Source organism: Hippoglossus hippoglossus, chromosome 9, assembly GCF_009819705.1.
Source record: "Hippoglossus hippoglossus isolate fHipHip1 chromosome 9, fHipHip1.pri, whole genome shotgun sequence".
Classification (NCBI taxonomy): domain Eukaryota; kingdom Metazoa; phylum Chordata; class Actinopteri; order Pleuronectiformes; family Pleuronectidae; genus Hippoglossus; species Hippoglossus hippoglossus.
In genome coordinates this window covers 7,091,718-7,117,683 of record NC_047159.1, presented here as the reverse complement: position 1 = coordinate 7,117,683, position 25,966 = coordinate 7,091,718, and the positions used below count along the sequence as shown (strand labels likewise).

The 25,966-nt window shown below is 40.6% G+C and overlaps 4 protein-coding genes across 8 annotated transcripts; 2 read left to right on the top strand and 2 right to left on the bottom strand.

Moving 5' to 3' along the window:
• Positions 1-34: 34 nt before the first annotated feature.
• ykt6 (YKT6 v-SNARE homolog (S. cerevisiae)) lies at positions 35-24,398 on the bottom strand. 4 transcript variants are annotated; one of them, XM_034594627.1, is made up of 8 exons: positions 24,353-24,398; positions 4,207-4,328; positions 3,594-3,676; positions 3,377-3,477; positions 3,173-3,277; positions 2,439-2,504; positions 1,986-2,087; positions 35-1,887 (listed from the first exon to the last, which is right to left on the bottom strand). In XM_034594627.1, exons 2-8 carry the CDS (start codon positions 4,308-4,310, stop codon positions 1,852-1,854), a joined length of 597 nt encoding a protein of 198 aa, XP_034450518.1. In that variant the 5' UTR covers positions 4,311-4,328; positions 24,353-24,398; the 3' UTR covers positions 35-1,851. The 4 variants fall into 4 exon arrangements, with proteins under 4 accessions (XP_034450518.1, XP_034450521.1, XP_034450522.1 ...); XM_034594630.1 differs by having other exon boundaries at positions 4,207-4,334; positions 24,355-24,390; XM_034594631.1 differs by lacking the exon at positions 24,353-24,398 and adding an exon at positions 20,808-20,817 and having other exon boundaries at positions 4,207-4,330.
• On the top strand, positions 5,776-13,866 carry gck (glucokinase (hexokinase 4)). Of its 2 annotated transcripts, XM_034594624.1 has the most exons (12): positions 5,776-6,598; positions 9,192-9,338; positions 9,770-9,932; positions 10,105-10,259; positions 10,401-10,520; positions 10,607-10,702; positions 10,791-10,890; positions 11,002-11,185; positions 11,848-12,003; positions 12,583-12,816; positions 12,980-13,095; positions 13,321-13,866. In XM_034594624.1, exons 1-12 carry the CDS (start codon positions 6,590-6,592, stop codon positions 13,359-13,361), a joined length of 1,521 nt encoding a protein of 506 aa, XP_034450515.1. In that variant the 5' UTR covers positions 5,776-6,589; the 3' UTR covers positions 13,362-13,866. The 2 variants fall into 2 exon arrangements, with proteins under 2 accessions (XP_034450515.1, XP_034450516.1); XM_034594625.1 differs by lacking the exon at positions 9,192-9,338 and having other exon boundaries at positions 5,782-6,598.
• myl7 (myosin, light chain 7, regulatory) lies at positions 15,078-17,044 on the top strand. The gene is made up of 7 exons (XM_034594632.1): positions 15,078-15,156; positions 15,396-15,494; positions 15,993-16,068; positions 16,224-16,328; positions 16,428-16,506; positions 16,589-16,637; positions 16,714-17,044. Exons 1-7 carry the CDS (start codon positions 15,085-15,087, stop codon positions 16,816-16,818), a joined length of 585 nt encoding a protein of 194 aa, XP_034450523.1. The 5' UTR covers positions 15,078-15,084; the 3' UTR covers positions 16,819-17,044.
• Positions 19,147-25,044, bottom strand: agpat9l (1-acylglycerol-3-phosphate O-acyltransferase 9, like). Its single transcript, XM_034594626.1, has 14 exons — positions 24,936-25,044; positions 23,934-24,151; positions 23,778-23,841; positions 22,343-22,491; positions 22,102-22,247; positions 21,813-21,887; positions 21,591-21,680; positions 21,414-21,507; positions 21,209-21,324; positions 20,838-20,893; positions 20,561-20,646; positions 20,317-20,445; positions 20,094-20,173; positions 19,147-19,675 (listed from the first exon to the last, which is right to left on the bottom strand). The coding sequence occupies exons 2-14, from the start codon at positions 24,075-24,077 to the stop codon at positions 19,567-19,569; spliced, it is 1,338 nt and encodes a 445-aa protein (XP_034450517.1). The 5' UTR covers positions 24,078-24,151; positions 24,936-25,044; the 3' UTR covers positions 19,147-19,566.
• Between the last annotated feature and the right edge of the window lie 922 nt (positions 25,045-25,966).

The window sequence follows — 25,966 nt, the reverse complement described above, 5'->3', positions numbered from 1 at the left end:
TGTGTTTGAACAAAGCAGTGTTCCAAATACAAACTGTTAATACAGATAGGAAAGAACGGTTTATTAGCTGAAGTCATTTTTAACTGTTTAAAATGTGCAGACCACATCTGGATGAAAACGTTTAATGCAGACCGTTTAACACACTGGTCGGTAAGACCTCACCTGCAAACAGCCATAATACAACTCCACAGACTTGTTTTCAAATTCAGCACATGAATTGGGATTTTTTTTTTGAAAAGAAAAAATCAGACAAATATCTCAGAAAGAACCCTGGACAAGCCTCACATAGGAGTTAGTCATAATATATAGCAAATACAAAGGTTGAATTTACTGTTATTTATGGGAAATATTTCCATTTATTCCCCCTGCTTCAAAGAGCGACACCAACAGTCTGCAGAGATATTGCACAAACGTTTACACTGTAAAAGCAGAAAGAGCCAATTCTGATCTCACATACACACACACACACACACACACTCATACACACAGGCACTCAACATTAATGCAGCCTGCAGATGTTGTATATCCGCAAATCATACTCACATACAGCAGAGAGTCTTAAAATACAGAACCAAAGGCATGTCTTTGTTTGAAACCGATCAGCAGTTCATGAAGAAAGACGTTTCTAACCAGTCGGACACAACGCAAGCAGTGCTCACAGGAACGAAAAGTCAACTGTGGAGTGTCTTCAAATAAAAGTGTAATATGAAATCACTCATTTTGTGATGACAGCACACAATAGGAGGGCCAGGGGAAGTGCAACAGCACCCGAGGTACAGACGAGCCGTGGACTGCAGCGGTCTGAGTGGGCAAAATAACAAAAACCTGCCAAAGTGTCATGTGTTGCTTCCACAGCAAAGAGCGCGGCTACGGTACGAAGAGAAGAAGAGAAGAGCGTACAAGTCCTGCTCATTGTAGGTGAGGATTCTTACACAGGACAGGAGGGTTACATGTTAAGCCACACTGCAATAAGGCTGCATCTCTGGAGAAACATCTTTCTAACATTGAACATCTAATCTCCAACTTCTCGTCAATTTTAAGATGCATCATCACACAATAACTCAATCACCCAGAGTGGGAATGTTTAAGATTTCATTTAACACCATGAGATACAGAAAAATCAAAGAAACCGTGTAACTTAATCCAGTATCATAAAGATATTTAAAAATCAATGTAAAATTCAGATTTCACACGTCCAAGCAGTCTCTTGCTGACATTATAGAGTTTTTTGTTTGACCTCAACACAGAGGCTCATTGGAGCAATAAAGTATATAAACAGGGCCACCTAGTGGGCACAGAGGTTATGCCTGCAAGAGAATCAGTTTTAGTTTTGAAGAATTGAACCTAAGCAGTGACACACTGTATGAATTCACAAGTTAAGACTGCGGGATTGTCAGAGATGCCTTGAAGCAAAAGCACAACTGTGGTTAATACCAAACCAAATTAATATTTGAGATCAAACTTTTGAGATTCGATTCAATCTGAATAACATTAAATGGTTTGAAGGTAAAACGTCACCAATACACAAAGTCACACTATTATGTCCCCAGCTGGTATTGACACACCGTACAGATGATTACCATTTGAGAGGTTAAAAATAATTCAAAGGTTACGTGTTCCCCTGACCAAATCCCATCACTCCTTCAGCCCCCATCAGTCACAATCCAGATTTGTCACACTTCATCACTGGCAACCACTTTCCACCCTTTCTTGCTGACATCGTCGCACCAGACAGCGTCAGTTCTGTCCGTTGTTGTTTATGTTGAGAGCTGGTGACCAGTGCATGATGGGAGATGTAGGAAAAGCAGAAAGGCAAGAGACGAGTGTGTCCACGAGGACGAGGCAGCGACATCACATGATTTCACAGCAGGAGTTCTGTTTCCGTGCCTGAAGGAGTAACATGAACACACAAGTCAGGCACTTGAACACTGACTGGATGACAGCATGACAGTCCAAAATTAATAAGCCGAGTCATCAATACTCACAGTCTTGTAGAAGGCTTTGGACTGGTTTCCAAGGTGTTCCGACTTTGCCACAAGATCATCCAGCTTCTCTCCTCTATCCAACAAACTTTCCATGGTGTTGTGCTACATGAAACAAAATATCTGTTTACGAAATGTTGAGCAGTATAGAGATTATGACTTGACCAGTGCTTAGGAAACGCTACATAATGTTTCAGGCATGTAGAGAGAGTCGCAAATCGGTCAATAGAACTGATGCATTGGTAACAGACACTATTCTGAAGACTTAATGTCTGTAGCAGTTAGGCCCAGATCTCATGACTGAGAAGAAACTGCTTCTAACCACTCAGTTTAACTGAATCTATTTGTATGTGTTTTACATATCCCCTGTGTTTGTTCTGCTCCAATGGAAAATAAAAAAAACAAAACAACTTCTAATTATCTGAGTACTGTGCATATTTTTCATATGTATCTCACCAAAATGATCTTGGTCTCATCCAGCTCTGCCTGCACTTTGGTCATTGCATCTGCTTCCCTGGGGTTCTGGGAACGAAAACACAGAAAACAAAACAACAAGCTGTCAGGTACACCGATTCTACTTTCAGCATTTTGTGAAAAAGCTTTTGGCGTTTGGCCATAAACAAATATACTCAAGTTTATAGGTGTGTGTGTGTGTGTGTGTGTGTGTGTGTGTGTGTGTGTGTGTGTGTGTGTGTGTGTGTGTGTGTGTGTGTGTGTGTTAGTTAATTGCCTTTGCAGCCTCTGCTGTTTTCTTTGAGCTACACCTGACAACTGAAATCTCATAATTTTCTTACATGCCACTGTTCTTTTTTATAATGTTAATAGTCTTATTTTATTTATTACTTGAAGGCTACATATTCACTGTTGTTCTTTGTATGTTCAAATATTTGTATAAAGGAGAGTGTGTTCGAGTAAATGGGATTTATTATTTTGTTTTTTGCCGTGGTATCGAAATGAGTATCGAGAATCGTAGAAATTTCATGGTACCGGTATCAACTACTACATTTTTTGTATCGTGACCCTTCTCAGTACTATTTACTAAACAATAACAAATGAAATGAGAAACTCAGAAACTCTGAAGGCATGTGAATCTGATATTGTTCTCACACTGCGATGATAGTCGACTCATTTTAAGCTATCAGGCTCCCCTCTGATGTATTTTCTAATAAACAGATTACATACACACTGACCTGGTATTTAGAGAGGTGACTATCTAGGGCTGCATAGGTTATGGTTCCAGGGTTACCAGACGGCCAGTCTATACTGTCCACTGTCCTGGAGAATTCCTCGAGTACCTGAAAAAACAAACAGAAATCTCAGTATTGACGCTGACAACAAGGTGCAATAATAATAATAATAATAATGCATCTTTGTTGACGTGTTTTTGTACCCACTTTTTCCAGCAATGTGAAACAGACTCTCTGTGGGTATTCAGTGTCGGCGATGACCACAGCACCCAGGTTGTCGTTTCTCACATACACATGGCACAGGTACTCTGCAGGAAAGAGAAACCACATATGTGCCACCATCAAAAGAAAATCAGCTTAATTTTACATTAACATGAACTAGAAATGTTCCTATTTCTTTAGACTGCTGCTACTTTTTTTTTACCTTGTTCTTTGACAGAGGCACGGCTTCCTTGTGATGTTCGCTCAACGATCAAGGCACTGGTGAAGGTCATAAACTCCTGAATACTAAACAAACCAAAACAACACGTAGTAAGAGATAGATAGGTAGATAGATAGATAATAGATAGATAGATACTTTATTGATCCCGAGGGAACTTTAGGACTCCAGTATCACACAAAACAGTCATAAGCATGAGAATAATAAAAGGTCAAAATGAGTCAAGAACAAGTTCACAGCAGTGAGATGAAAGTCTCGCCACCAGAACTACTACAGAGCTGTCACTGTAAAGAAGTGTGTGCTGATGGAGACATTGACAATACAAATATTTGAAGTATAAGGTGATGGAAAGACACAAGTAACCGAGGCAGAGTACTGAAGCCAAATATCAATACAGATTAAAAGATAAATAACTGAAGTGATACAAAGTTCTGCATTAGACTAACATAGCCATGGTACATCAGATTTGAAGTGCAAGAATACAACTTCAAATATAAAACTAGAGATACAGGAGATGTATAAAAGTGCAGATAAACACAGGCTATTAGCTGGGAGTCTAATCGAAGCACAGCAGTGTGATGAAGGTGTGGTGACGCACCTGGAGCGCTGGAAGAAGCTGAAGGAGGACAGGTCGTAGGCCGCTTTGAGGAGGTTGGACTTGTTGGATCCTTTATAGATGATGCTGAGGCTGTAGAGCTTCATGCTGCCGCCGTCACACGCTCACACACAAGGCCCTGATGATCCGATTTGAGAGGACGACACAAGCAGAATCACATGAGAAGCATTATCCCCCTCAACCGGCTCGGAAACTTCAGAGCGACAAGTGAAACTAAAACGCATTGTTTGGGAGCTAGCGAGCTAACCGGCTAATGCTAGCCAGCCACGCTCGGGTTAGATAAGTGTTTATCTCCAGGCTGGGATCGATTGGGTAACTGACAGCGGTCTGTGCCCACTCGCCACAGACGGACACCGGCGTGAACCGGGTTTAAAACGCGTGAAAACACAACAGAAATGAAGTGACGCTCGATGCTAGCTGCAGTTTACCGAGGCCTCGGGGGAAACTTACCAGACAGAATCCGCAGCAAACACTTTTTGAGTCACGAACGAAAACAACGCAACGAACTTCTCAGTCCACGTAAAGCGAGAGTTGTCCGTGGGTCGAACCCGCGTCCGGAGGCCTGACCACGAAGGAGTTTGCGCTAAGTTGCTAAATTCCGAGGTGCAGCTCAGCGACCAATCACCACGTCACGATCCTCACACGGTCCGACGGGAAATCTGTTCCGGGTGGAAACAGGGACGTCTGGTGTGTTTTCATAGTTTCCGCTGGAGAAAGTAAAATGAAATGTCTTCGTATTAAATTTGTTTAAACTTGTCATTTATATGAATCTGGAAATAACTGCAAACTCCCAAAATCACAACACTGAAACATTGACGTGAGCAAACACGGAAACCACTTCATGTTCCAAAGAGAAACACACCTCATATTTGGGGAAGTAAATATAATTCAGGTCAAATGTCTTCTCATATAGTTATCTTTTAAATAAACAAAACAAGATTCGATATTTAAAATACAATTTTAACCCAATTCATTTGCATATGTCAGGTTCTAATTAAGTTGTACTCACTCACTACCTGTCTGCATGACGCCAAACAGTAAAAACACTAAAATGATAATCGCAGAAGTTAACATGTGTATAAAGTCATAATTTCAATATGGTGACTATAAGAATATTGATTATTAGTATAAGTACCCAGTATAGTCATCATCAACTACATTTTATTTTCTAATATAATTAATGAATTATCATGAATGCTATTATGATGATGATGATGATGATGATGTTTATTATTATTATCAGTATTATCTACATTCTTCTTCTTCTTCTTCTTCTTCTTCTTCTTCTTCTTCTTATCATTCTTCTTCTTCTTCTTCTTCTTCTTCTTCTTCTTATTATTATTAGACCTAAAAGTGTGAAACAGCTTTGTGTCCTTGTGAGTCTCAAGTGTTTTGGCGACAAAAACAGGCCACCATCAGCTGCCCCCCCTGATGTTTTCTTTGGTGACCTTGCTCCATTTAACAATGTCCCCCGGCCACTTAACTCAGTGGTTAAGTGTTTTCCATGGTAGAAGTGTGTCCGTAATTCATTTCCAAGGTAACACACTGAAACCAGTTTGGCATGGAAACGGCTGAGCCTCCAGGTGCACCTGTTCCCCAGTTGCTGCTGCACCAGGAGAGGAAGAACTCCCTTTTCTTTCCTGGAATAGGTCAATAGATGTTGAAGCAACAGCGTCAGTGAGAAGTTCAGCTGTAGAACCGGAGGTCGTCTCAATATTTTCTTCTCTCAGATTTTGATGCTCTAAACTTATATTGTTTCATCGAGTGGAACGAAGACTTGGATGGAAAACTCAATCTTCTCTGTCGTCTGACTGACTGATGGAGCTGACGGCACAGGCAGTGCGCACATGCGGATATTTCTAACCGGACCAGTTAACAGCAAGAATGAAGACAAATCCTCAGGTTTTTATTTAGACTACAATATCTACAGAGATGAAGAGTAACACATTTTTTATTTGATGTCTTTAAGACTGAAAATAAAAGCATTTATTTTTCATAACTTGTGAATAAGAATGAAGATTTGTCATAATTTTTCCTTTCTGCGCGGATGAAGACAAATCCATTAGTTTTTTATGAAACGTATCTGCTCCTAAACATTTCATTTCACTATTTAAACCGTTGCAGATATCGGCCTGTGTGTTTGAAACTAGCTGCTGAACATTATGTCGATCAAACGTTTTGGGAACATAATGTTTGGACAGTTTCCCATAAAAGTTTAGCGTTTTCTTTACTCGTCAAACTCGGAGTGAAAACTTCAACAACTGAAACCTGGGAATTTCCTCAACTCCTGAAGAAAGAGTGAACTTCCACTGGAAAGCACTGATGGTCGAGAGGACAGCTGGGATTTAATCCTCGTCGTGATACGATGGATAAGGTAAGATAGAAAAAGCATTATGATTTATTTCAAGAAAGCTAAAGTTCATGTATTACTGTTGACATATGGCTCATGCTGATATCTATCTATCTATCTATCTATCTATCTATCTATCTATCTATCTATCTATCTATCTATCTATCTATCTATCTATCTATGTGTACTAAATTAAATAAGTGCAAAATAAGTGATTAAATGTTTGTGGGTAAACAACTTAAGGGACATAACTACAATTACCTACTTCTAGTAATTAAATAAAGTATGATTAATTATGCATATTTAAGTAAATAAACATGAACGTTATTATGTTTGTAAATAGTGACCTTGTGGGCAAATGGCTGCAGGATGAATAATTATTCATTCATAGTGTAAGAGCACTTTAAAAGATGAGCTGACACTAAAAATTGAAAATAAAACAGGTGGAAGAATGTTCATGTAAACCAACAATTTCAGGTTAAAAAAAAAAACTGCCATAACTGTTCGATCATTGCTTTAACTGGATAAATGTTCCAGGAGGCTGCATGTGACCAGTCTGAGTTGAAAGGTTTCCCCCTCATTGGACTTACTGTAATGAATCAACTCACGTGCAGCAGTGAACAAGCTGTGACACAAATTCCTGGATGTACAGAATGAGGTAATATACCATAATGTCGATCTTTACATGTCCCTCTGCTGTAATCGAGTAACACGTTGGCTCAGTCATGAGAGACAGCTGGCTGAATGGAAATCCATCAGGGAGCTCTCTGTGCAAACAAGCCAGCAGGTTAAATTAAGCAGATAATCAGCTATTGACAAGTACTTGGCACACATTCAACTCTTAGCCATAAATGAACTGTTGTTACGCCAACAAAGACACGTTGCTCGGTCAAAGTCAAAGCAGCACTAAAGATCTCAAATTGAAAGTGTAGCTGATGAAATACACACGTCTATAAAACTTGAAGTTTATAGGCAAATTTATCTTTAATCACTTTCTCACTCTGAGTTCATCTTTTCCACTCCACTGATCAACATTTTTACAAAATCGTTTTGTTCAAACAGGTATTGTTCAAAGCTCTGCGTTTTTTTATATCGAGCACAGATCCAAACATTTCTACCAAATATATAAGTTTATATACATAATATACCAAACACAAATACTGTACGTACGGCTATTTTGTGGAAAAGTGTGGAAAATGATGAGCATCCCATGGTAAAAATATTAGAATCAAAACAAATATATTATCTATTGTTTGAATGTTTTAACTGTGTAAAAATATTATATACTCTATATTATTATTTCACCCCAAAGTTAAAGCTACCTGAGGAGATATTTAAGATGTGTGTTAAATCGGAGGCAATGGAGAATATGTGGTTATATTTAGATAAATGTGTTTGTTTGGGTCAGTGTCACCATTCGGGTTGGTTTTGCAGTCAGGGCACTGGGGACAGGGTCACAGTTTCAGCCAAAAGCCCGAGCTAAGAAAAGCTCTGACCTCTGGTCAGGTAAACCTCAGGAGCAGATAAGCACCAAAAGGCCTTCACCTGCAAAGAGTATTGTTGGTTTTACAGGTCATTCATCCCTCACTGTTTCTAATTTTAGTAACATAGTTCTTTAACAAATATATGCGTAACTCTCTCAGACTTTTGAAGTTGACCCGTTAAGCAAACCTGCGGCGCTGCATGTTGCTCTTTGAAATAAAATGATGACTGTGATGATAATTTTATTTATATTGATGGGCTGTAAAATCTCAGTCCGTGGATTTTAGGTCATATATCACACTTTGCAACATGATGGCCAAGAATAATTCAAATCTTAAGTCTTATTTTGCTGGATTAAAATATTTGATATACCTCATTAATAGAAATCTGTATTATGTCCTTGACATTGACAAAGAACAGTGATTATTGTAATTTCTTTATTCAGCAAGGAACTATTAGTGGACTGAAAAAAAAGGTCTCGTTTTTCAAGGCAAAGACAACTTCTGTGAGTTACTGAATCACAGACAAACATCATGAGCCAACTTGTTCAAAACACATATAACCAGGTCGGAATTAGATAAGAATATTTTGTGACAAATTTTATTATCAGCATTTGTAAAACCATTTAAAATGTCATTATTCATAAAAGCAACATAGTTGAACTATTCAGAATATCTTTTAGTTGATAATTCTCCCATGGTCCATTTGAGATTTTCTTTCAATAAAGGAATAAAATAATTTTGCATATTCAATCATCATGCAGCTCTTGTAAAAATCTGTTGTGGATGAAATATATGAATAAGCATTTTTAAAATCCTCAGCCACTCAATTATATATAAAATTGATAAATTATTAGTTTTTAAAACTTTGTACAGAGGCTGCAAGTTTGTGTCCTGTACAAACTTGCAGTGTGTGTGTGTGTGTGTGTGTGTGTGTGTGTGTGTGTGTGTGTGTGTGTGTGTGTGTGTGCAATGTGTGTGCAATGTGTGTGAACCTACGTGGGCAGATGGGGTGAGGTATAGGGAAGGGGTGTGCATTTACGTCTGATGCCTCCAGCCCACTTCACCTGAGCATAAAAACAGCTGAGCTTCTCATTCAGGGGCACTCACACTTCACTGACTCTGCACACAGACAGGGTGGACACACACTCCGCACACACCTGGAAACACACAGAGAAGCTCATTTAGTCAAACCCGTGACGATGCCGTGTGCCCGCTCTCGTCTCGACCAGACGGGGAAGATGCCTTCCAGCTGCATCTCTGTGGTTGATAAAATCCTCATGGTAAGATTCACATTTCTGCCTCCAGCACTGAAATAAGACTTGATTTGTACCTTGAGTGATGCTGTGGATTTGTGTTTTTATCTCACTTGACTGTTGTGTGAGTTGACAACAGTCTGTCCATGCTGTTTGAGAAGAAACTGGACAATTCAGACGCAACTTTCTACTGTATTTTATTAAAAATGTGGGAATTCTGCCCCAGAACTAAGAGTCCTCTTCACTTTAATCAAATGTTTTCTATTGTAAATAAGTTTTGTCTTGGTCATTCTCGTTTGTTTCTACACTTCTGCTCCTTCTTTTCTGTTTCTGCCTCTGGTTTTCACTGCATCATGACTTTTATTATGAGTAAACCTGAACCTTTTGTCCAGAACACATGTGTAAAACTATAGGTTTCTGTGCTGCTCCTGACCTGCTCTCCCCCCCTCTCGTTGCAGGTAGAGCAGATCCTGTCAGAGTTCAGAGTGAATGAGGAAGAGCTCAAAGAAATCATGAGGCGGATGCAGCGTGAAATGGAGAGAGGACTGCGTTTAGAGACGCACGAGGAGGCCAGTGTCAAAATGCTGCCCACTTACGTGTGCTCCACCCCTGAGGGCTCAGGTAGATAATCAAAATATGAAACCTTTATTTGTAAAATCATACAGAAGTGATCAATCTGTGATTTAAAACCTCATCACTTGGGGGCAGGTGAAGCCAGTATGTGCATTTACATGTAGTGTGTGTGTGTGTGTGTGTGCGTGTGTGTGTGTGTGTGTGTGTGTGTGTGTGACAGAGGTGGGGGATTTCCTGGCTCTGGACCTGGGGGGTACAAACTTCCGTGTCATGCTGGTCATAGTGGGTGAAGACGAGGAGAGGAGCTGGAAGGTAGAGACCAAGAACCAGATGTACTCCATTCCTGAAGATGCCATGACAGGGACGGCTGAAATGGTCAGTGAACCCAGCAATTAAATACAAAACCAATAATTCATTGCTGATTTTTCATTTTCTTTGTGAACTCTAGCGTGGCGTTGACATAAAAGCCCTCTTTACTAATTATTGTGCACGTTCCCCACATCTCACATCCTGCAGCTCTTTGACTACGTAGCAGAGTGCATGTCTGACTTTTTGGACAAACATCACATCAAGCACAAGAAGCTTCCACTGGGGTTTACCTTCTCCTTTCCAGTGCGACATGAGAACATTGACAAGGTGGGAGGATGATCTTTTCGCCATTCTATTCTAAATTGTATTGTGAAGTTTTTTTATATTCGAGGTTTGTCCCTCTCTCTCCACAGGGAATCCTCCTTAACTGGACCAAAGGCTTCAAGGCCTCTGGGGCTGAGGGGAACAACATTGTGGGTTTACTCCGAGATGCCATCAAGAGACGAGGAGTGAGTTACATTTCATCACAAGTTATCTTTTCTAATACTGAACAACTTGAGACTGAATATGATGAATTGTGATGTTGACATCACGCAGGACTTTGAGATGGACGTGGTCGCCATGGTGAACGACACAGTGGCCACCATGATCTCCTGCTATTACGAGGACCGCAGCTGCGAGGTCGGGATGATTGTTGGTAAGAAATTGAACACGCTCACACACGCTCATATAAACTAACAACAATAATAAACATGCTCACACAAACACACATGAATACTCATCTCAACACTGTCTTTTTTTTTGCCAGGCACTGGTTGTAACGCCTGTTACATGGAGGAGATGAGGACTGTGGAGCTGGTAGAAGGGGAGGAGGGCCGGATGTGTGTGAACACAGAGTGGGGGGCGTTCGGGGGCAACGGGGAGCTGGAGGAGTTCAGACTGGAGTACGACCGAGTGGTGGACGAGACCTCCATTAACCCCGGAAAACAGCTGTGAGTGAAAGGCCGCAGTCAGGGCCACCACAAGTTCAAATTCACGAGTGGGAAAGTTCAACACAGATTTCACAAACCTTTCTGCCTCTTTCCAACTTCATCTGCTGAGCACCCATGCAATCCAAGTGTTAGTCAGCTGTTATACATGTTTACTGTAGTAATGATGGAGTTTGAAATCCAGATTGTAATTTAATCCCCCCCCTCACCCCCCTCACTCTCTTACTGTTTCTCTGAATTAATCAAGCCTCTGTGCCGATCCTCACCGGACTCTCCTCCGGGGTCTCTGTGGAGGTGCTAAGCTACCAGCTGGTTTTTTTCATGAGGATGTTTGTAAATGGCCGGAGCCCTCATACGTCAGTGGGTGGGGGTGTCAGATTAATGACCTCTCTCCGGTGCTTGACACTGTGCCTGTCGGCCTAATGGCTGTTTGCCTTTTTGCACTGGCAGCCCCTTCACACAGACAACTGCTGAGCCCAGCCTCAGCACTGATGTTATCATCCTTGTGCAGAGACAGAGAGTTGTTTGCTCGTACGTTGCATGACTCTCACACACTTCCTCTTTTTTCCCCACCATTTCAACATCCCCTCTTCAGCTCACCCCTTCCTTCTATGAGTACTCCTTTGTTTTTAAAGAGACCTCTCTGGTGCTGTTGCCTCCCGTAGGTACGAGAAGATGATCAGTGGTAAGTACATGGGAGAGCTGGTGCGGCTTGTTCTGATGAAGCTGGTGAATGAAGACCTGCTGTGTAACGGGGAAGCCTCGGAGCTGCTGAAGACACGTGGCAGCTTTGAGGCGCGTTACGTCTCACAGGTAGAGAGGTGAGCATCAGCCAATCCTAACCTGGCTTCAGTCTTCCACCAGCTACAGATGGCTAAATGTGAAAAAGTATCTATAAAACACATGAGACAAGGAGAAGATATGATAAATAACATTACATATATATATATACACACACACATATAAATATATATACCACATGGTCAAAATTAGATTAAACAGCATTTTAAAAACTATTTCAAATGTCATAATACATAAAAACAGTAGCTCAGCATTTAGTTTATTGTAAATAAGTAGAGTGGATGTTGAGCAATTCAGAATATCTTTAACTTAATATTTTTAAGTAAAGATAAAGATGAGACACTTTTTTTGCTTCATATAAAGTTACATTATTTGAATTAGCTTGAATTAATATCATAATATTGATTGTAAAAAGTACAAAATGAAAATATACTGTTTTGAATTTCTATTATTTATATATGTGTGTTTAGACATATATATATATATATAAACAGGGCAAATACAGAATAAAACAATGAGAGACACATATGAAGAAATAGGACACATTGTGCATCTAGGGGCTGCTTCTCTTTTTGACTTTGCCCTTTGCCTTTTTTCAGTGATACTGGAGACAGGAAACAAATCTACAACATCCTGTCATCACTGGGCATTTTGCCGTCAGAGCTGGACTGTGATATTGTGCGTCTGGTCTGTGAGAACGTTTCCACCCGCTCTGCTCACATGTGCGCTGCAGGACTCGCAGGTGTGATCAACATAATGCGGGAGCGACGCAGCCAGGAGGCCCTGAAGATCACAGTGGGGGTCGACGGGTCCGTGTACAAGCTGCACCCGTGGTGAGGAAAGCCTTTTAAACGTCTCCATCTTCTAAGTCCACCCTAATACATGAAATTAGACAACTATATATAATTATATGACTGAACAGTGCAGGAGAAAGTGAAAAGACAGATTGAGATTTGACTGAATATGAACATTAAACGTGCTGCTTCTGTGTCTCAGTTTCCGTCACAGGTTCCACAAAGTGGTCAGGGACCTCACGCCTCACTGTGAGATCACCTTCATCCAGTCGGAGGAGGGCAGCGGCCGTGGAGCGGCTCTTATCTCAGCAGTGGCCTGTAAGATGGCCGCATGCATACTGACACAATAAAGGGAGCTGTGCACTGAGCTGCCCCCCCCCGCAGGACAGCAGTGAAGTTAGCCTTGACCCTGATCTGAGAACAGTGATGATGATGATGATGTTGATGATGATGATGATGATGATGATGATGATGATGATGGTGATTGATGATGATGATGATGATGATGATGATGATGATGATGATGATGATTGTCACCTACAGACGTGCAGCTTCTCCGGGCTCTGAGGGATGTGTGTCAGTGAGCTTCATACTCACGACTGGATGATGTACAGACAAGAACGCAGCAAACAGTATTGTAGACTGTATTTGATAGTGTTGGACAACGTTGTAGCAATATCAGTGTTATTGTAAATTAAAGAATTGGTTTCCTGTTGCACCCAAAAGATTAGGCGGCTCATTTAAAATATTATCACCTTGTGTATCACTGCCTGTAGATAATTTTTCTGGTGTGGGCTGCTCCATTTTGAAAATGGCACATATATTATTGATGGTAGTTTATGATTACACCAGTAAAAACTGGTTGATGTGTAGCACAGGGATTGTTTTTGTAAATGCTGTTGTAAACTATACGACCACATCAAATTCATTGCTTTGTTGTGTAGTAAATCCTGTTTGTAAACGACGACATATTTCTTTGAGATCTTATGTTTAAATCTAAATGTTTATAATTCGTTTATGATGTGTGTTTGCCAGTAATTTGTAATTTTTTCACATGGGCACAATGAAATGTACTTTGGATGTGAATAAGCTTAACTGTAAATAAAACAACTCAATTAGAATGAAAAATAATTGAATTGAATTCATCTTATTGCTTTTTATGTTTTTTAGATTTATGTCACACGATATTATTGTAATGAGTTCCTGGTAATACACCATTAACACAATGAGAAAACTGAAGCCTGAAGTGTAATAATCCTATTAATGTTACATCAATGAAGTAGAAGCTGAACATGAACATAATATATTTGAATAAACTCTTTAAATCATTTTGCTAGATTTTGTGCTTTTGTTACAATAATACAGTAAAAATTATCCAGACCAGCTATTTATAAATTAATCATAATATTCATATCCATACTCAATATTATGGTCAGTTTAATTTATTATATATACTATTATACTATATTTTCTTGTCAGGAATATTTATTTGTACAAAACTTTACTCTCATGAATTAGCAACTGATTTCCATCTGCAGTCTTACTGGGCTAAATTATGTGAAAATGGAATGTGATCATTGATGACCACACAAATTTTCAGTTTTAAACTGGTGTTGTTTGTTTAGAGCATTTTCATTCAAAAACTTTTAATAATAATAATAACTTTATTTGTATAGCACTTATCTAAACGAGGTTACAAGTGCTTCACACAAAAGTCCATGGCAAAATGAAGAATCGATTGTAATAAAAGATATTCTGTTCAGTCCAATTTAAGAGTCAAATCAAAACATAATAAGGTCAAGACCTGAAGTTTATAGAGAAAAACCCAACAGTTCCCATACTTCTATCATTCAGGAATGATTCTTCAATCATTTAAGAATTGATAAAAGTATGAGATAAACTGCCAACTACCAAAAAAATCCCAAGAGGAGACTTCTCAGCTTATCATGTCTCATTTGCTTCAGGGAATTATTATATTTGCAGGTGGTTGTGTTGCATCAGAGACGGCTGCTGCTAAACTCCTAATAAAATTGCACATAAGATGTACATTTAATTAACATTTAGAGCTTGATCTGGCCTCTGACATAAGGTAACTCTACTTGGTTGAGTGCCTGTCACACGTCAGAGGTCACACTCCCCCGTCTCCTCTCTCCGTCTCCGCTCCCCATATCTCTATTTTCCAGCCTGGAGGAATCCTGGCTGCTTCACCTCTTATCAGGTCCCTTCAGTGACACACAGAGAGCAGCCGTGGCCATGTAAGGGACTGTGCTGCCCACCACAGGCTATTATAGGAGGGCAGGAGATAAGATGGGTCCGTACATAAAACCCACCCCGGCATCGCACCTCTGCTGGGAGTCCACACACGATCATTCAGACATGGTGAGTCAGTCAGCATTTACAGGCGTGTGATGTTTTCAGATTTCACTGATTTTAAAGAAAAGCTATCACGAAATATCTGAATCTTATTATCTTGTTGTATGTAGGGTATATGTGTGTATTTTTCATAATTTTGCAGTGGTAAAGCATTTGTTTTATATCCTTCTAACTCATTTGAATGCAAAACCTGAGCCTGCAGTAAAAGTACCAGTGTGTAAACTGAATAAATTTCATGTTGTCAGGCGAGTAAGAAGGCTTCCAATAAGAGACAGAGGGGACAGAAGTCCTGCTCCAACGTCTTCTCCATGTTCGAGCAGAGCCAGATTCAGGAGTTTAAGGAGGTACGGTACTGAACTTTAAAAATGTATACAGGAACCTGTGATTGCTGATTTCCAAACTGATCCAAGGGAAGGAATTTATTTAAATGTAACTTCTTAAATTAAATCTATCTCTACCAGAATGATTGAGATGGCCTCATAAACAACAATCAAAGACAAGTATAGTTTTTAAAATTATTTTAAATTTTCTCTTAACCAGCAACCTACATTTTTTAAATTTAAACCAAACAATGAAAATATCACAATGTTCAGAAAAAGCATCAATAATTTCAGACTAAAAAAAACATTGGCTATATTAATTAGCTGCTTCTCACAACTTTTCGTGAAGATTCACTAAATGAAATTCTGTAGCAGCTTATAAAAACCAAAAAAAGTAAAATAATTAATTAATTAATCATTGTGAACTGTGCAGGGAAGAATATTTACTTCCCAGAATTGCTATTATTTTAAAGAATCATTATCAGCACTTGAACACTTTTAAATCCGTGCTTCACCCCACAGGCCTTTGGTTGTATCGACCAGGACAGAGACGGGGTTATCAAAAAACAAGACTTGAAGGAGACGTATGGACAGCTGGGTATTTTGATCTACTTTTTAAATCTTCCTGTTGTTATACATAGGAAAGGGTTCAGATGACTTAACCAGTTTTTCGCACTGCATTTGATAATGTGTATTTGTTTCAACTGAGTATGTGTGTGTGTGTTTGTGTGTGTGTATGTGTGTGTGTATCAGGGAAGCTCAATGTCAACGACGAGGAGTTGGATGAGATGCTGAACGAGGGGAAAGGGCCCATTAACTTCACCGTGTTCCTGTCTCTGTTTGGAGAGAAACTCAATGGTGAGAACTTTTCACAGATGATCAAATAAACCTTTTTATTCATTTAAAATGTATTACAGATGTTCAGATGATGTTGAGTGAAATTCTATTTTTACTCAGGTACCGATCCTGAGGACACTATACTTGCTGCCTTCAAACTATTTGATCCCAATGGCACAGGCTTTGTCAACAAGGATGAGTAAGAGACATTCTATTAAGTAGATTTCACTATAAATCAACATTTATTTCTCCTTTTACACAGTTTTGTTGTGTTTATCCAGGTTTAGACGATTACTGATGAACCAAGCTGATAAATTCACAGCTGAGGAGGTTTGTGTCTTTTATTTTTCAACTGAGAGATTTAAAAATGAATAAAATCATAATGTAAACCTTTATAAACCTGCAGGCGGATCAGGCTTTCTCTCTCGCTCCTATTGACCCGACTGGAAACATCGACTACAAGTCGCTCTGCTACATCATCACACATGGAGATGAGAAGGAAGAATCCTAAAAAGCCAGAGGCTGTTCACCCTGGAGACCTGCTGTGGGCTAACTGTGTTGTCAGGTCATCCAAACATGCTGATGACAGGGTGTTTAATGTTTGATTGGTAACATTCAGAAAAATTAATAAAAGATCGAATAATGTTGGAATGTTTGATTCATTCAAGCTCAACTGTTCAATAGTTTTAAATAATGGGTTTAAAAATAAGCTCATTTGTTTGTATTCTATGAGAATAAAGTGGTGATTCAAAAGCGTCTTTATTGATTATTATGTTATAATTATTATGCTCATTTCTGTGAAGTAACACTGCACATGGGACAAGACTAAAAACTCCTCACTGCTGTAATAATTATAATAATAGTAATAATAATAGTAATATATTTATATTAAATTTGTAATAATAATATATTTGTAATAATAATATATTTTTATTTTATTATCGCAAAGTGAGTTAAGTAAAGTACAGTTAAATAAACTTGAAATAAGGTAAAGTAAAGTGAAATAAAGTAAAGTAAAGTGGATCCATCACATTCACAAAGGCCTCACTGCTGTTCCTTTCTCTTCGGACACTGTTGCCGTGGATACAACAACAAACATGTCCATAAACCGCACGGCCACATCTTGCTGCTCACACAGCAAACAGCCGGTCATCAACAGGAGGACGGAGGCTTCTGCCGAGCTGCTGCTCTTCTTTCAGCACATCCAGCTACAGAGGAGTCGCTTCCAGATGACAGAGGGTTTATCTTTGATTTGTGAAATCTGTGGTTGCGCTGGCAGAGATGCCGATTGCATCTGGAGCCGCAGGCCGGGTGGATGTGGGAGGAGAGGCAAGTACAACATGGAGCCCAGATGGAGTGAAGAGGAAGCCCAAAGCTGCAAACAAGAGCTTTGACTCTTATCTGCAACGGTGGGTTGATCCCTGCATGTGTGTTCTGACATGTAGCTGCACTTTGAAGGACGATTGATTCAGTGTTTGATGATCGAAAACTCACAGTAATGTTTAATCTTCTCAGTACAGAACACGGTGTTTTTGTGTGGAACTGGGATATTTTCTGGCGTCACCATTTTGCTTGGTCCAGATGCAGATGTTACTTTAAACAAGCAGCCGATGCAGATGCAGGCTGATATTAATTTCACTTATTAAGTTATAGCTAAATGACAAAAACTTAGTAGCTAAATGTACAATCATAACAAAGCACTTAAAGTGTACAGAGCTGAATGTAGAAACCATTGAGGGAAAACCACAGATGATTTGTTACAGTGCAGTTCCGTGTGTTCGTGTTTTATGGCTCAGAGATAAAAGCAGCTTCTCGCCCGAGTGAGTCGACAGCGGCCTGTTTGTCATCTGAACTGTGCAGAGGGAGACACAGATGCGAGGCACTAATCTGCCTCATAAATATGTCACCGTACTGTTTGTCCTGGCTGAGTTAATGAAAAGGAAGAGGCAGGAAGTCACATTTAAAAACAAGGCCGTCACTCACTGGCTGCTGTCCACCACACGTTACTGAAGATAAATCTCACCTGAACTTCTTCTCATTGTTGATGACGTTCGCAGATACAAGGAGCTCAACGAGAGCAAGAGAAACAAAAGTAACGTACTGCAGGTTAGTACTGTCGTCACATAACTGAATGGTTTGAAAACTGCCTTGCACATTGAGGTACTGTGACGGCCGCTGAGCAGATTAAGAGTTTGTTTAATCTGCTCAGTTTGTTTGTTTGTCCTCACAGGTCACACAGGACAACACAGAACCGAGCAATCGTGAGAATGAAGGTGAGACGATACAAAACAGGATTGTGTCGACATTCACACAGTTACAGCGAGTGAAACTAAAGTCTCTTTCCGTTTGTTTTAAAGAGGACAAAGATGGGAGTCCCATGACAAACGGAGGCAGCGAGGGTCATGCTTCAGAGGAACCTTCCAGCGGAGAGAGATCCAAAAAGTCTCAGATGTGTGTTCTCCTTTAAATGTGGACATTTAATGCACTGGGCTTTAACACACAACGTGGTCATGTATTATGTAATTGCCAAAACCTTGTGTATCTTGTGTTCTGTAGAAAAAGGCGTGAGGGGTCAAATGTTAGTAAAAGCACTTGTAAAACTATGTAAAATGTCGAAAGTGTTTAATTCAAAGTTGGAAAACTGTGTGAGCAGGTTGTCTTTTACCTGAAAACATAGGTTATGATAAGTGTTAATTACTCTGCAGCATTTTGAAGCACAACACTGCAAGATTTAAATAACTAAAGTCCATATTGAAATACTTTCAGTATTTTTCTTAAATCTGTTTTAATACTCATGTTTTATTATAAAAGTATGTCCAGGATCTTTTGTCTCTTTTTTATAAAACCATTCAATTTGTAAACTTAATTTTATTTAAAAGAAAAAAAAAAACAAGGAGCAGCCAATGACCGACTGTGAGAATCGAGACATTCGTGAATCCAGTTTGTCTTCGATCACACATTCAGATCACATTTTTTTTTCTCAGCAATAGTATTAAATCACGACAGTAGAAATCTTAGGCAGCGATAAAACAAAGCGCTTCCCCTTTTTTTTTTCATCTTCAGTTTGTTCCGCGTAAAGGTCGAAGGTCAATATTGCACTTGTGTTTCCTCCAAATCACCAAGACGCTCCTCCTTTAACCTGTAGTTTTCACAGTGTTCATTAAGTCCACCCGGCAGAGCTGCATCGCATGTCGAGTCCAGCTAATGAGAACCTGCTGGAGGAGAGAGGCCTGTTCGTCCATCCCACCGACGGGAGGCCTCAGTCGCTGTTGCCGCTGCTGTCGTCTCCCACCACCATGCTGCTGTACTTCTTCTGCTGCTGCTCTTTGAACGTCTCCTTCACCTTTGCTCTCTTCAGGCCTCCGTCCCTGCAGCGGCGGACAGGAGGAGACGGGACAAACAGAGAGTGGTGACTCATCGTTCAGCCACATGCAGCAGACTGTACGATCAATGTCAGTGCTTCACTTTCATGCAAAAAAAAGCATCTATTTTTTAAGAGACAAAGGATGCCATGCCCCCCTGTGGTGTAAAAATATATATTGTTGGAATCTCAAAATCGGAGTTCATAAAAGTATTTCTCCCACCGTGCGTGTGGTGGTACAATTATTTGTGTGTTTAAAGACAGTGGGTTAGTTTCTCAGTCACAGATTAAGTCTTTAATTTTAAAGGAGATTTAAAAGTCAGTTTTATCTGTAAATAGGCTTAAAATTCACCGTCCAAAATAAAATGAAGCATCTTTGAATATGACTCAATCAAATCAAAAACAGTGAAGAGGTTGAATCTCACCATTGTAGATCTACCAGTCCTCCCTGGTGAGCGATGGCCGACTTCACTCTGTTGGCGAACTGCACAGCATCTTCCCCTTCCTTCCAATTTTTTAAATACACATCAAACTCTGTCAGACATGTGTCTCTGTGTGTGGAGGGGGGGGGGGGGGGTTCTTTGCACGCCGTACACGTGGCTTTAAGCATGCATGTGCTCACGTGCCCCGGGACGTGTACATACACACCTGCTGATGCATGGCTGGCAGGTACCAGACGTTACAGTCGAGGGCCCAGCTGGTCATCATCCTCAGCAGGTAATTCACCATGCTGTACTTGGAGCTGTTCCAGAAAGCATCGCCAAACTTCGGGTCGTACTAAATAACACAGGGGTGCAGTGATGAATAGTATTTTGAAATATATGAGTCAGACGTGTAGAGAAGAATCAGAGTGAGAAATGGGGCTTTGACTGACAGAAGGGGAATAGAGTACCTTAATGGCTACTGGATAGATCGTTGATCCGATTTCAAAACTCCCCTTTTTGAACATCATGACGGATGTGTTGTTGACACAGGTCCCTGCAGAAAGCAGACATCGGGGTATTAAAGGAGACAGAGTTGTGTGAGCTGCGTCCAGGCCCCACGTAACATAGCTGCTCATTTGTCACCGCTCAGTGGCCAGACTGTCGCCTGACACACCGAGCTGAACTACAAAGACAAACATCAGACTGGATAAAGTATCTCTGTCTCCTCCGCACGGTCACACTTACCCTCTGGAAATATTAATATGGGAAGCTTTGTCTTGTCGTTCACATGATCCATCAACCTAAGGGCAACACAAAGAGGTAATGGAAACCACTCCCAGACTGGACAAATATCTACATGTTGCACCTTTGAAGAGTTTTTTCACAATGCTTCAAACATCTGGAGCGGGTGTCTGGGTGAGGACGTGATATTATGAGTCACTGTTCGGTAGCAACTTTCCAAAACATATTTGTCCTTGTCAAACTTAAGAAGACTTTCACTGCCAGGAAAATGCCAACCTCACCTTAGTGCCAGTGTTTTTTCTCCATGGAGAGAAAACACGGGCAAGAAAGGCCTGCAGTGACAAGCCCTGAAAAGATGAGCTGGACAAACTGACCTTTTAGTCACTAGGTGGCGATCTTTCATCTCTGCTCGCTCAAACCAGACGTGAGGACAGGACCTCACCATGGCTCTTTGAATAACTCCCATCAAGCCTCCATGGATCTGACCCACCTGATCATCAAATGAGGAAGGTTACACCTGCACGTCATGTTTCAACATGAATAATTACCTTTAAAAAAAAGGAGTAATAAAATATATACCATCGCGTAACAGCCATCGTTGCAGAGAATCACAATGTCGATGGGAGACGTGTGATTGGCCACACAGATTCCTCCTTTTTGGGGTTTATTTTCCCTACGGGTTGTGAGGAGAAAAAACATGAGGAGGTAAAACAATATGATTAATGTTGTGTGAGTAGTGAGAGAGGGTTCACCCACCTGTTGTGATAGCGGATAGTAGCAGAAAGTCCTCGGGCACAGATTCTGTAGCACATGACGTGAACCCATTCACTCAGCCACGACTTCACCCTGAACATCAACACGAGCAGAACAAGATCAATTGAAAGGAAAGTGTGTGAAAGTGTTTAACACCTCTGATATGGTGTTAAACTTATGATACACAAAATCTGTATTTCTGGACCCGTTATATTTTGCGGGCACCTTGAATGTGGGAGTAATCCAACTGCTGATGTTCCTATTACCAACCAGCTCACACCGATACAGACCAGTGTTATCCTGGAGAGACAGAAATCACAGCTTTCAATTTTCAAACAGAAAAATAAAACTGAATAGTGAGATAAAATGAAACAGGTCAGAGGTCCGTGGAAGACAAACATAACTAAAACCTAACCTGACGGAAATCTAAAATATCAGTATAAATACCAGATGCATTGGTGTGATAGTAAATGCCTCTCAAACTGAAAGCTTCATTTGGCAGTCAGCTCTTTACCTGAGCGGAGCGAGGATGCAGTATCTCACAAAGATTCCCAGGCCGTAAACCAGTGTCAGCTTCAGACTGATGTACTGGAAATCAATGTTTGTGCGAGTGAGTAAGTTCCAGGACACCAGCTCCTCTGAAGAGAACCGCTGGGTCACCTGGATTTAAAAAACAAACACTTAGGGTTTAGGTCTGAATCACTTATTATCATGTACATGTCAAACTGTGTCCTTGCTATGAAGTAAAACTTTACCTCATCCTCTACAATGCTCTCAATGCCTCTGCGGGTGAAATAAAAACAGTCGCTTAGTGTAAAGTCACCGCCCACTGGTGGTTTGGGGCGACTGCGTCGGAGCTCCCCTAGCTCTTTCTCCATGGAGCCATCCTCTCTCTGGATGAGACCTGATACAGAGCAACACACCCAGACTCAATCATCTGATATGAATCATTATCTTCAAAGCAATCTGGATAATAATATATTTCCATATCAGAGGTGTTAGGAGATGAAGTACTTTCGGGAATGCAGGGGTGAGTTTCTAGAAAGGACAAGAGCTCTGCAGTATCACGTATCATGAAATACTGGCACTGATAAGAAACCAGATGAGGAGATATGTCTTTACCTGTTCTAATTATAGCAGAAATGTTCTATGAACCAACAGAATTTATCACCAACGCATCTTAAACATGACTTTTAACCTGAAATATACATCAATAAGAACAGAGCTGAGTTGTTCAGAGAGCAGTGTGAAGTCAGGACGGCTACAACACCTGGGTTCAAACACTTTCCCCCTATAACAGGTCTCAGAACAGTTCAGAGTTGGCCTCAACTCAGACTTCACATTATCTGATAACTCAGAGGGCAAAGTCCAAAACCTGCATTCAATATTCATTGTTAAAATCTCTGAACAAAGTCCTGAAACTAACACGTGTCACTAATCACTTTAACTTCTATTGTTCATCCTCCACATTTCAAAATGTAACAATGACAAACGTTGAACTTTGCATGGGCCGTGTCTTCTTTGTCTAACATGCATCTCATTGCGTCACAGCAGGAGATCCCACCCTTTGTCGCTTAACGACTGATAGAGAGTCTTGTAATTGCATCTTGATCGAGATACGTGGAGTTTCCAAAGAAGCTTCACCTTGTTGAAGATTGTAAAAACCTTCTCACACACTTACAAGATGCACATTTAGAAGAACAAGATAAACCCATTTCTCTGTGTTAAATCACAGGGTTTTCATCCTGTGTGCAGAGAGGCATCATTCACTCCACATGTAAATCAATTGCTCTTTGCCAATATTATTGCAACATGCCTGCCCAGACTTGTCATCAAATATCTTGTGAAATCCAGTATTGCAGCTCAACACGTAACTGTCACCAAATGCCGATCTTTCAAAATAAGGGAAATGACAAATTTACTTTAGAAGAGACTATCTATCTATCTATCTATCTATCTATCTATCTGAACATCCAGGCATGTAGTAAATGACTGTATTTAAATAGCGTTTTTCAGTCTCATTGACCACTCAACGTGCATTACACCATTCATACACCGTATACACAATATTTTGCCCAAGGACACATCGGCATGTGGACTGGAGGGGCCAGCGATCGCACCACCGACCCCAGCGGACGATCCTCTCTCCCCCCTGAGCCACAGCCATCTAAGTATTGATATTCTACTCACTGTTGGATGGCGAGGCCTGCAGCCGCTCCTCTGTGTTTGCCTTCTGTATCTTCAGAGTGGCCCACTGTGGACGAGGACAGACACAGAGACAGTCATGGTCAGGTCTGATCTGCACTCAATCAGAATATTTACATAGTGCTGCACAGTGGACAGTACCTCTAAGGTTTTGACCAGAATGTTCATGTATATTTCAGAGATGCCCAGCGAGAAGCCAAACATGGCCGGGATCATGATGAGGCCGACGATGAGGTACAGCCAGGTCTTCAGTACCGGGAGGGCCCCGGCCCAGAAGTCCTCCATCTCCACCTTGTTCCCTGAGGTACGTGTATACAGGTGTGAGTGCAGCCCAGTGGCTCAGGTGAGGTCGTCCTGCAGGTGGGGGGGAGAAAGGTGTCAGCAGTTTGCAGGTCAACAACACACACACAATGACACTCAGAGCAACATGTTGTCAGGAAAATGTTGCAGTTGATTGAATCAGCAGGAAAGTGTCAACACACACACACACACACTCACACTCACACTCACTCACTCACTCACTCACTCACTCACACTCACTCACACTCACACACACACACACTCTCTCACACACACACACACACACACACACACACACACACACACACACACACACTCACTCACTCACTCACTCACCCTTGACATAAGACACTCCCTAGCCCCTTACCCTAACATAAACCTAATTATAACCCTACTCACTCTATAGGGTCTATGCTTAAAAGTACAGGAACACACACACACACACACACACACACACACACACACACACACACACACACTCACTCACCCTTGACATAAGACACTCCCTAGCCCCTTACCCTAACATAAACCTAATTATAACCCTACTCACTCTATAGGGTCTATGCTTAAAAGTACAGGAACACACACGCACACACGCACGCACACACACGCACGCACGCACGCACACACACACGCACACGCACACGCACACACACACACGATCGGTGTCACACGTCTTCCTTTCAACATAAACAAATCCACAATTAACCAAACTTATCACCGTGATAATCTTGACTTACACTGAATGACTGTTTACAAATCTGCGTTATTTCTTTCGGTCTTTTCTTTTAAAAAGTTTGCAGCGACAAAGTTTCCCAGTGATCGGAGCTCATGTTACCTGGCAGCGTCAGTCCATGTCTTCACTTCCTGAAGAATAACTGTGAGGACCAGAGGAGCAAACAACCCATTCACCACTGGAACAAAGTTCACTGAGCTGCGTTGCAACAGCGCCCCCTGCAGACAGAGACAAGTGGACCCTGGGGGGATTCCAAATATTGGACTTTCCTCCAGTTCTAATAATGATAATAACAATAATGATATAAATATAATTGTACTAATAGTACTAATACTACTACTACTGATAATAATAATAATAATAATAATAATAATGTTTTTTTTTATTAACTTAGTCTTCACATTTTCTAGTGGTGAGAAAAACGTGGCAGATACGCAGTTAAGCAGATAAGCAGAGGGTTGTGAGACATTCATTGACAAACAGGACTGTAGAAACTATTAGTAAGTCTGGTTGTTGCTCTGGCATTGAACTCCTGCCAGTCTAAGTTGAATTTCCTATTTTTGTTTATCTTTTGTGGAGATAAAATCTCTTTGTTTTAGTCAAACCACGTCATCCCTTATTTGCTACGGTCTCAGAGACAAGTCATAACAGCTAAAACATAATAAGATTTTGACCTTTGAAATTGCAGAATGACAAAAGTCGTAATAGCCTTCATGAGAACAATTTGTTTTGAGTGAACTCTATATACACTGATTAAGTCCACAGGACACGACTGAAAGGTCCTGAGATAGTAGAACTCACGATTAGATGTTTTCAAAAAACTATTAAGAAAAAAAAGATCTTAACTTAACTTAACATAACTTAATGTTACGTTGATGCTCTAATGGTTTAATGATTTCTAGTTTCCTCTTGTCGTTTGAGCCTTTGACATTTTCCATCTGATAACGACGTTGACCTGAATTTGATGCATTTTGAGAAACAGTCCCTCTACTGTAATAAAAAACCACAAACCTCTCAGTCATCACAACACAAGGAGGCCTTTATAAGGAATGCAGCCACAATCTCTGCGTGTTAACCGCCCCCCCCCCCACCTAAGACTAACAAAAGGACCTGATTATTTCCCAGGTTGAGACATTTC

Coding starts and splice junctions, on each gene's coding strand:
- ykt6 (XM_034594627.1), bottom strand. CDS start 4,310: ATGAAGCTCTACAGCCTCAGCATCATCTATAAAGGATCCAACAAGTCC. Junction 3,478..3,593: donor TGCCTCTGTCAAAGAACAAG/GTAAAAAAAAAG, acceptor TCTTTCCTGCAG/AGTACCTGTGCCATGTGTAT. Junction 1,888..1,985: donor CCAAAGCCTTCTACAAGACT/GTGAGTATTGAT, acceptor TTACTCCTTCAG/GCACGGAAACAGAACTCCTG.
- gck (XM_034594624.1), top strand. Junction 9,339..9,769: donor TGGTTGATAAAATCCTCATG/GTAAGATTCACA, acceptor CTCTCGTTGCAG/GTAGAGCAGATCCTGTCAGA. Junction 10,521..10,606: donor GACATGAGAACATTGACAAG/GTGGGAGGATGA, acceptor CTCTCTCCACAG/GGAATCCTCCTTAACTGGAC.
- agpat9l (XM_034594626.1), bottom strand. CDS start 24,077: ATGGAGGACTTCTGGGCCGGGGCCCTCCCGGTACTGAAGACCTGGCTG. Junction 21,325..21,413: donor ACGATGGCTGTTACGCGATG/GTATATATTTTA, acceptor TTTGATGATCAG/GTGGGTCAGATCCATGGAGG. Junction 19,676..20,093: donor GGACTGGTAGATCTACAATG/GTGAGATTCAAC, acceptor CCGCCGCTGCAG/GGACGGAGGCCTGAAGAGAG.
- myl7 (XM_034594632.1), top strand. CDS start 15,085: ATGGGTCCGTACATAAAACCCACCCCGGCATCGCACCTCTGCTGGGAG. Junction 15,495..15,992: donor AGATTCAGGAGTTTAAGGAG/GTACGGTACTGA, acceptor TTCACCCCACAG/GCCTTTGGTTGTATCGACCA. Junction 16,069..16,223: donor GGAGACGTATGGACAGCTGG/GTATTTTGATCT, acceptor TGTGTGTATCAG/GGAAGCTCAATGTCAACGAC.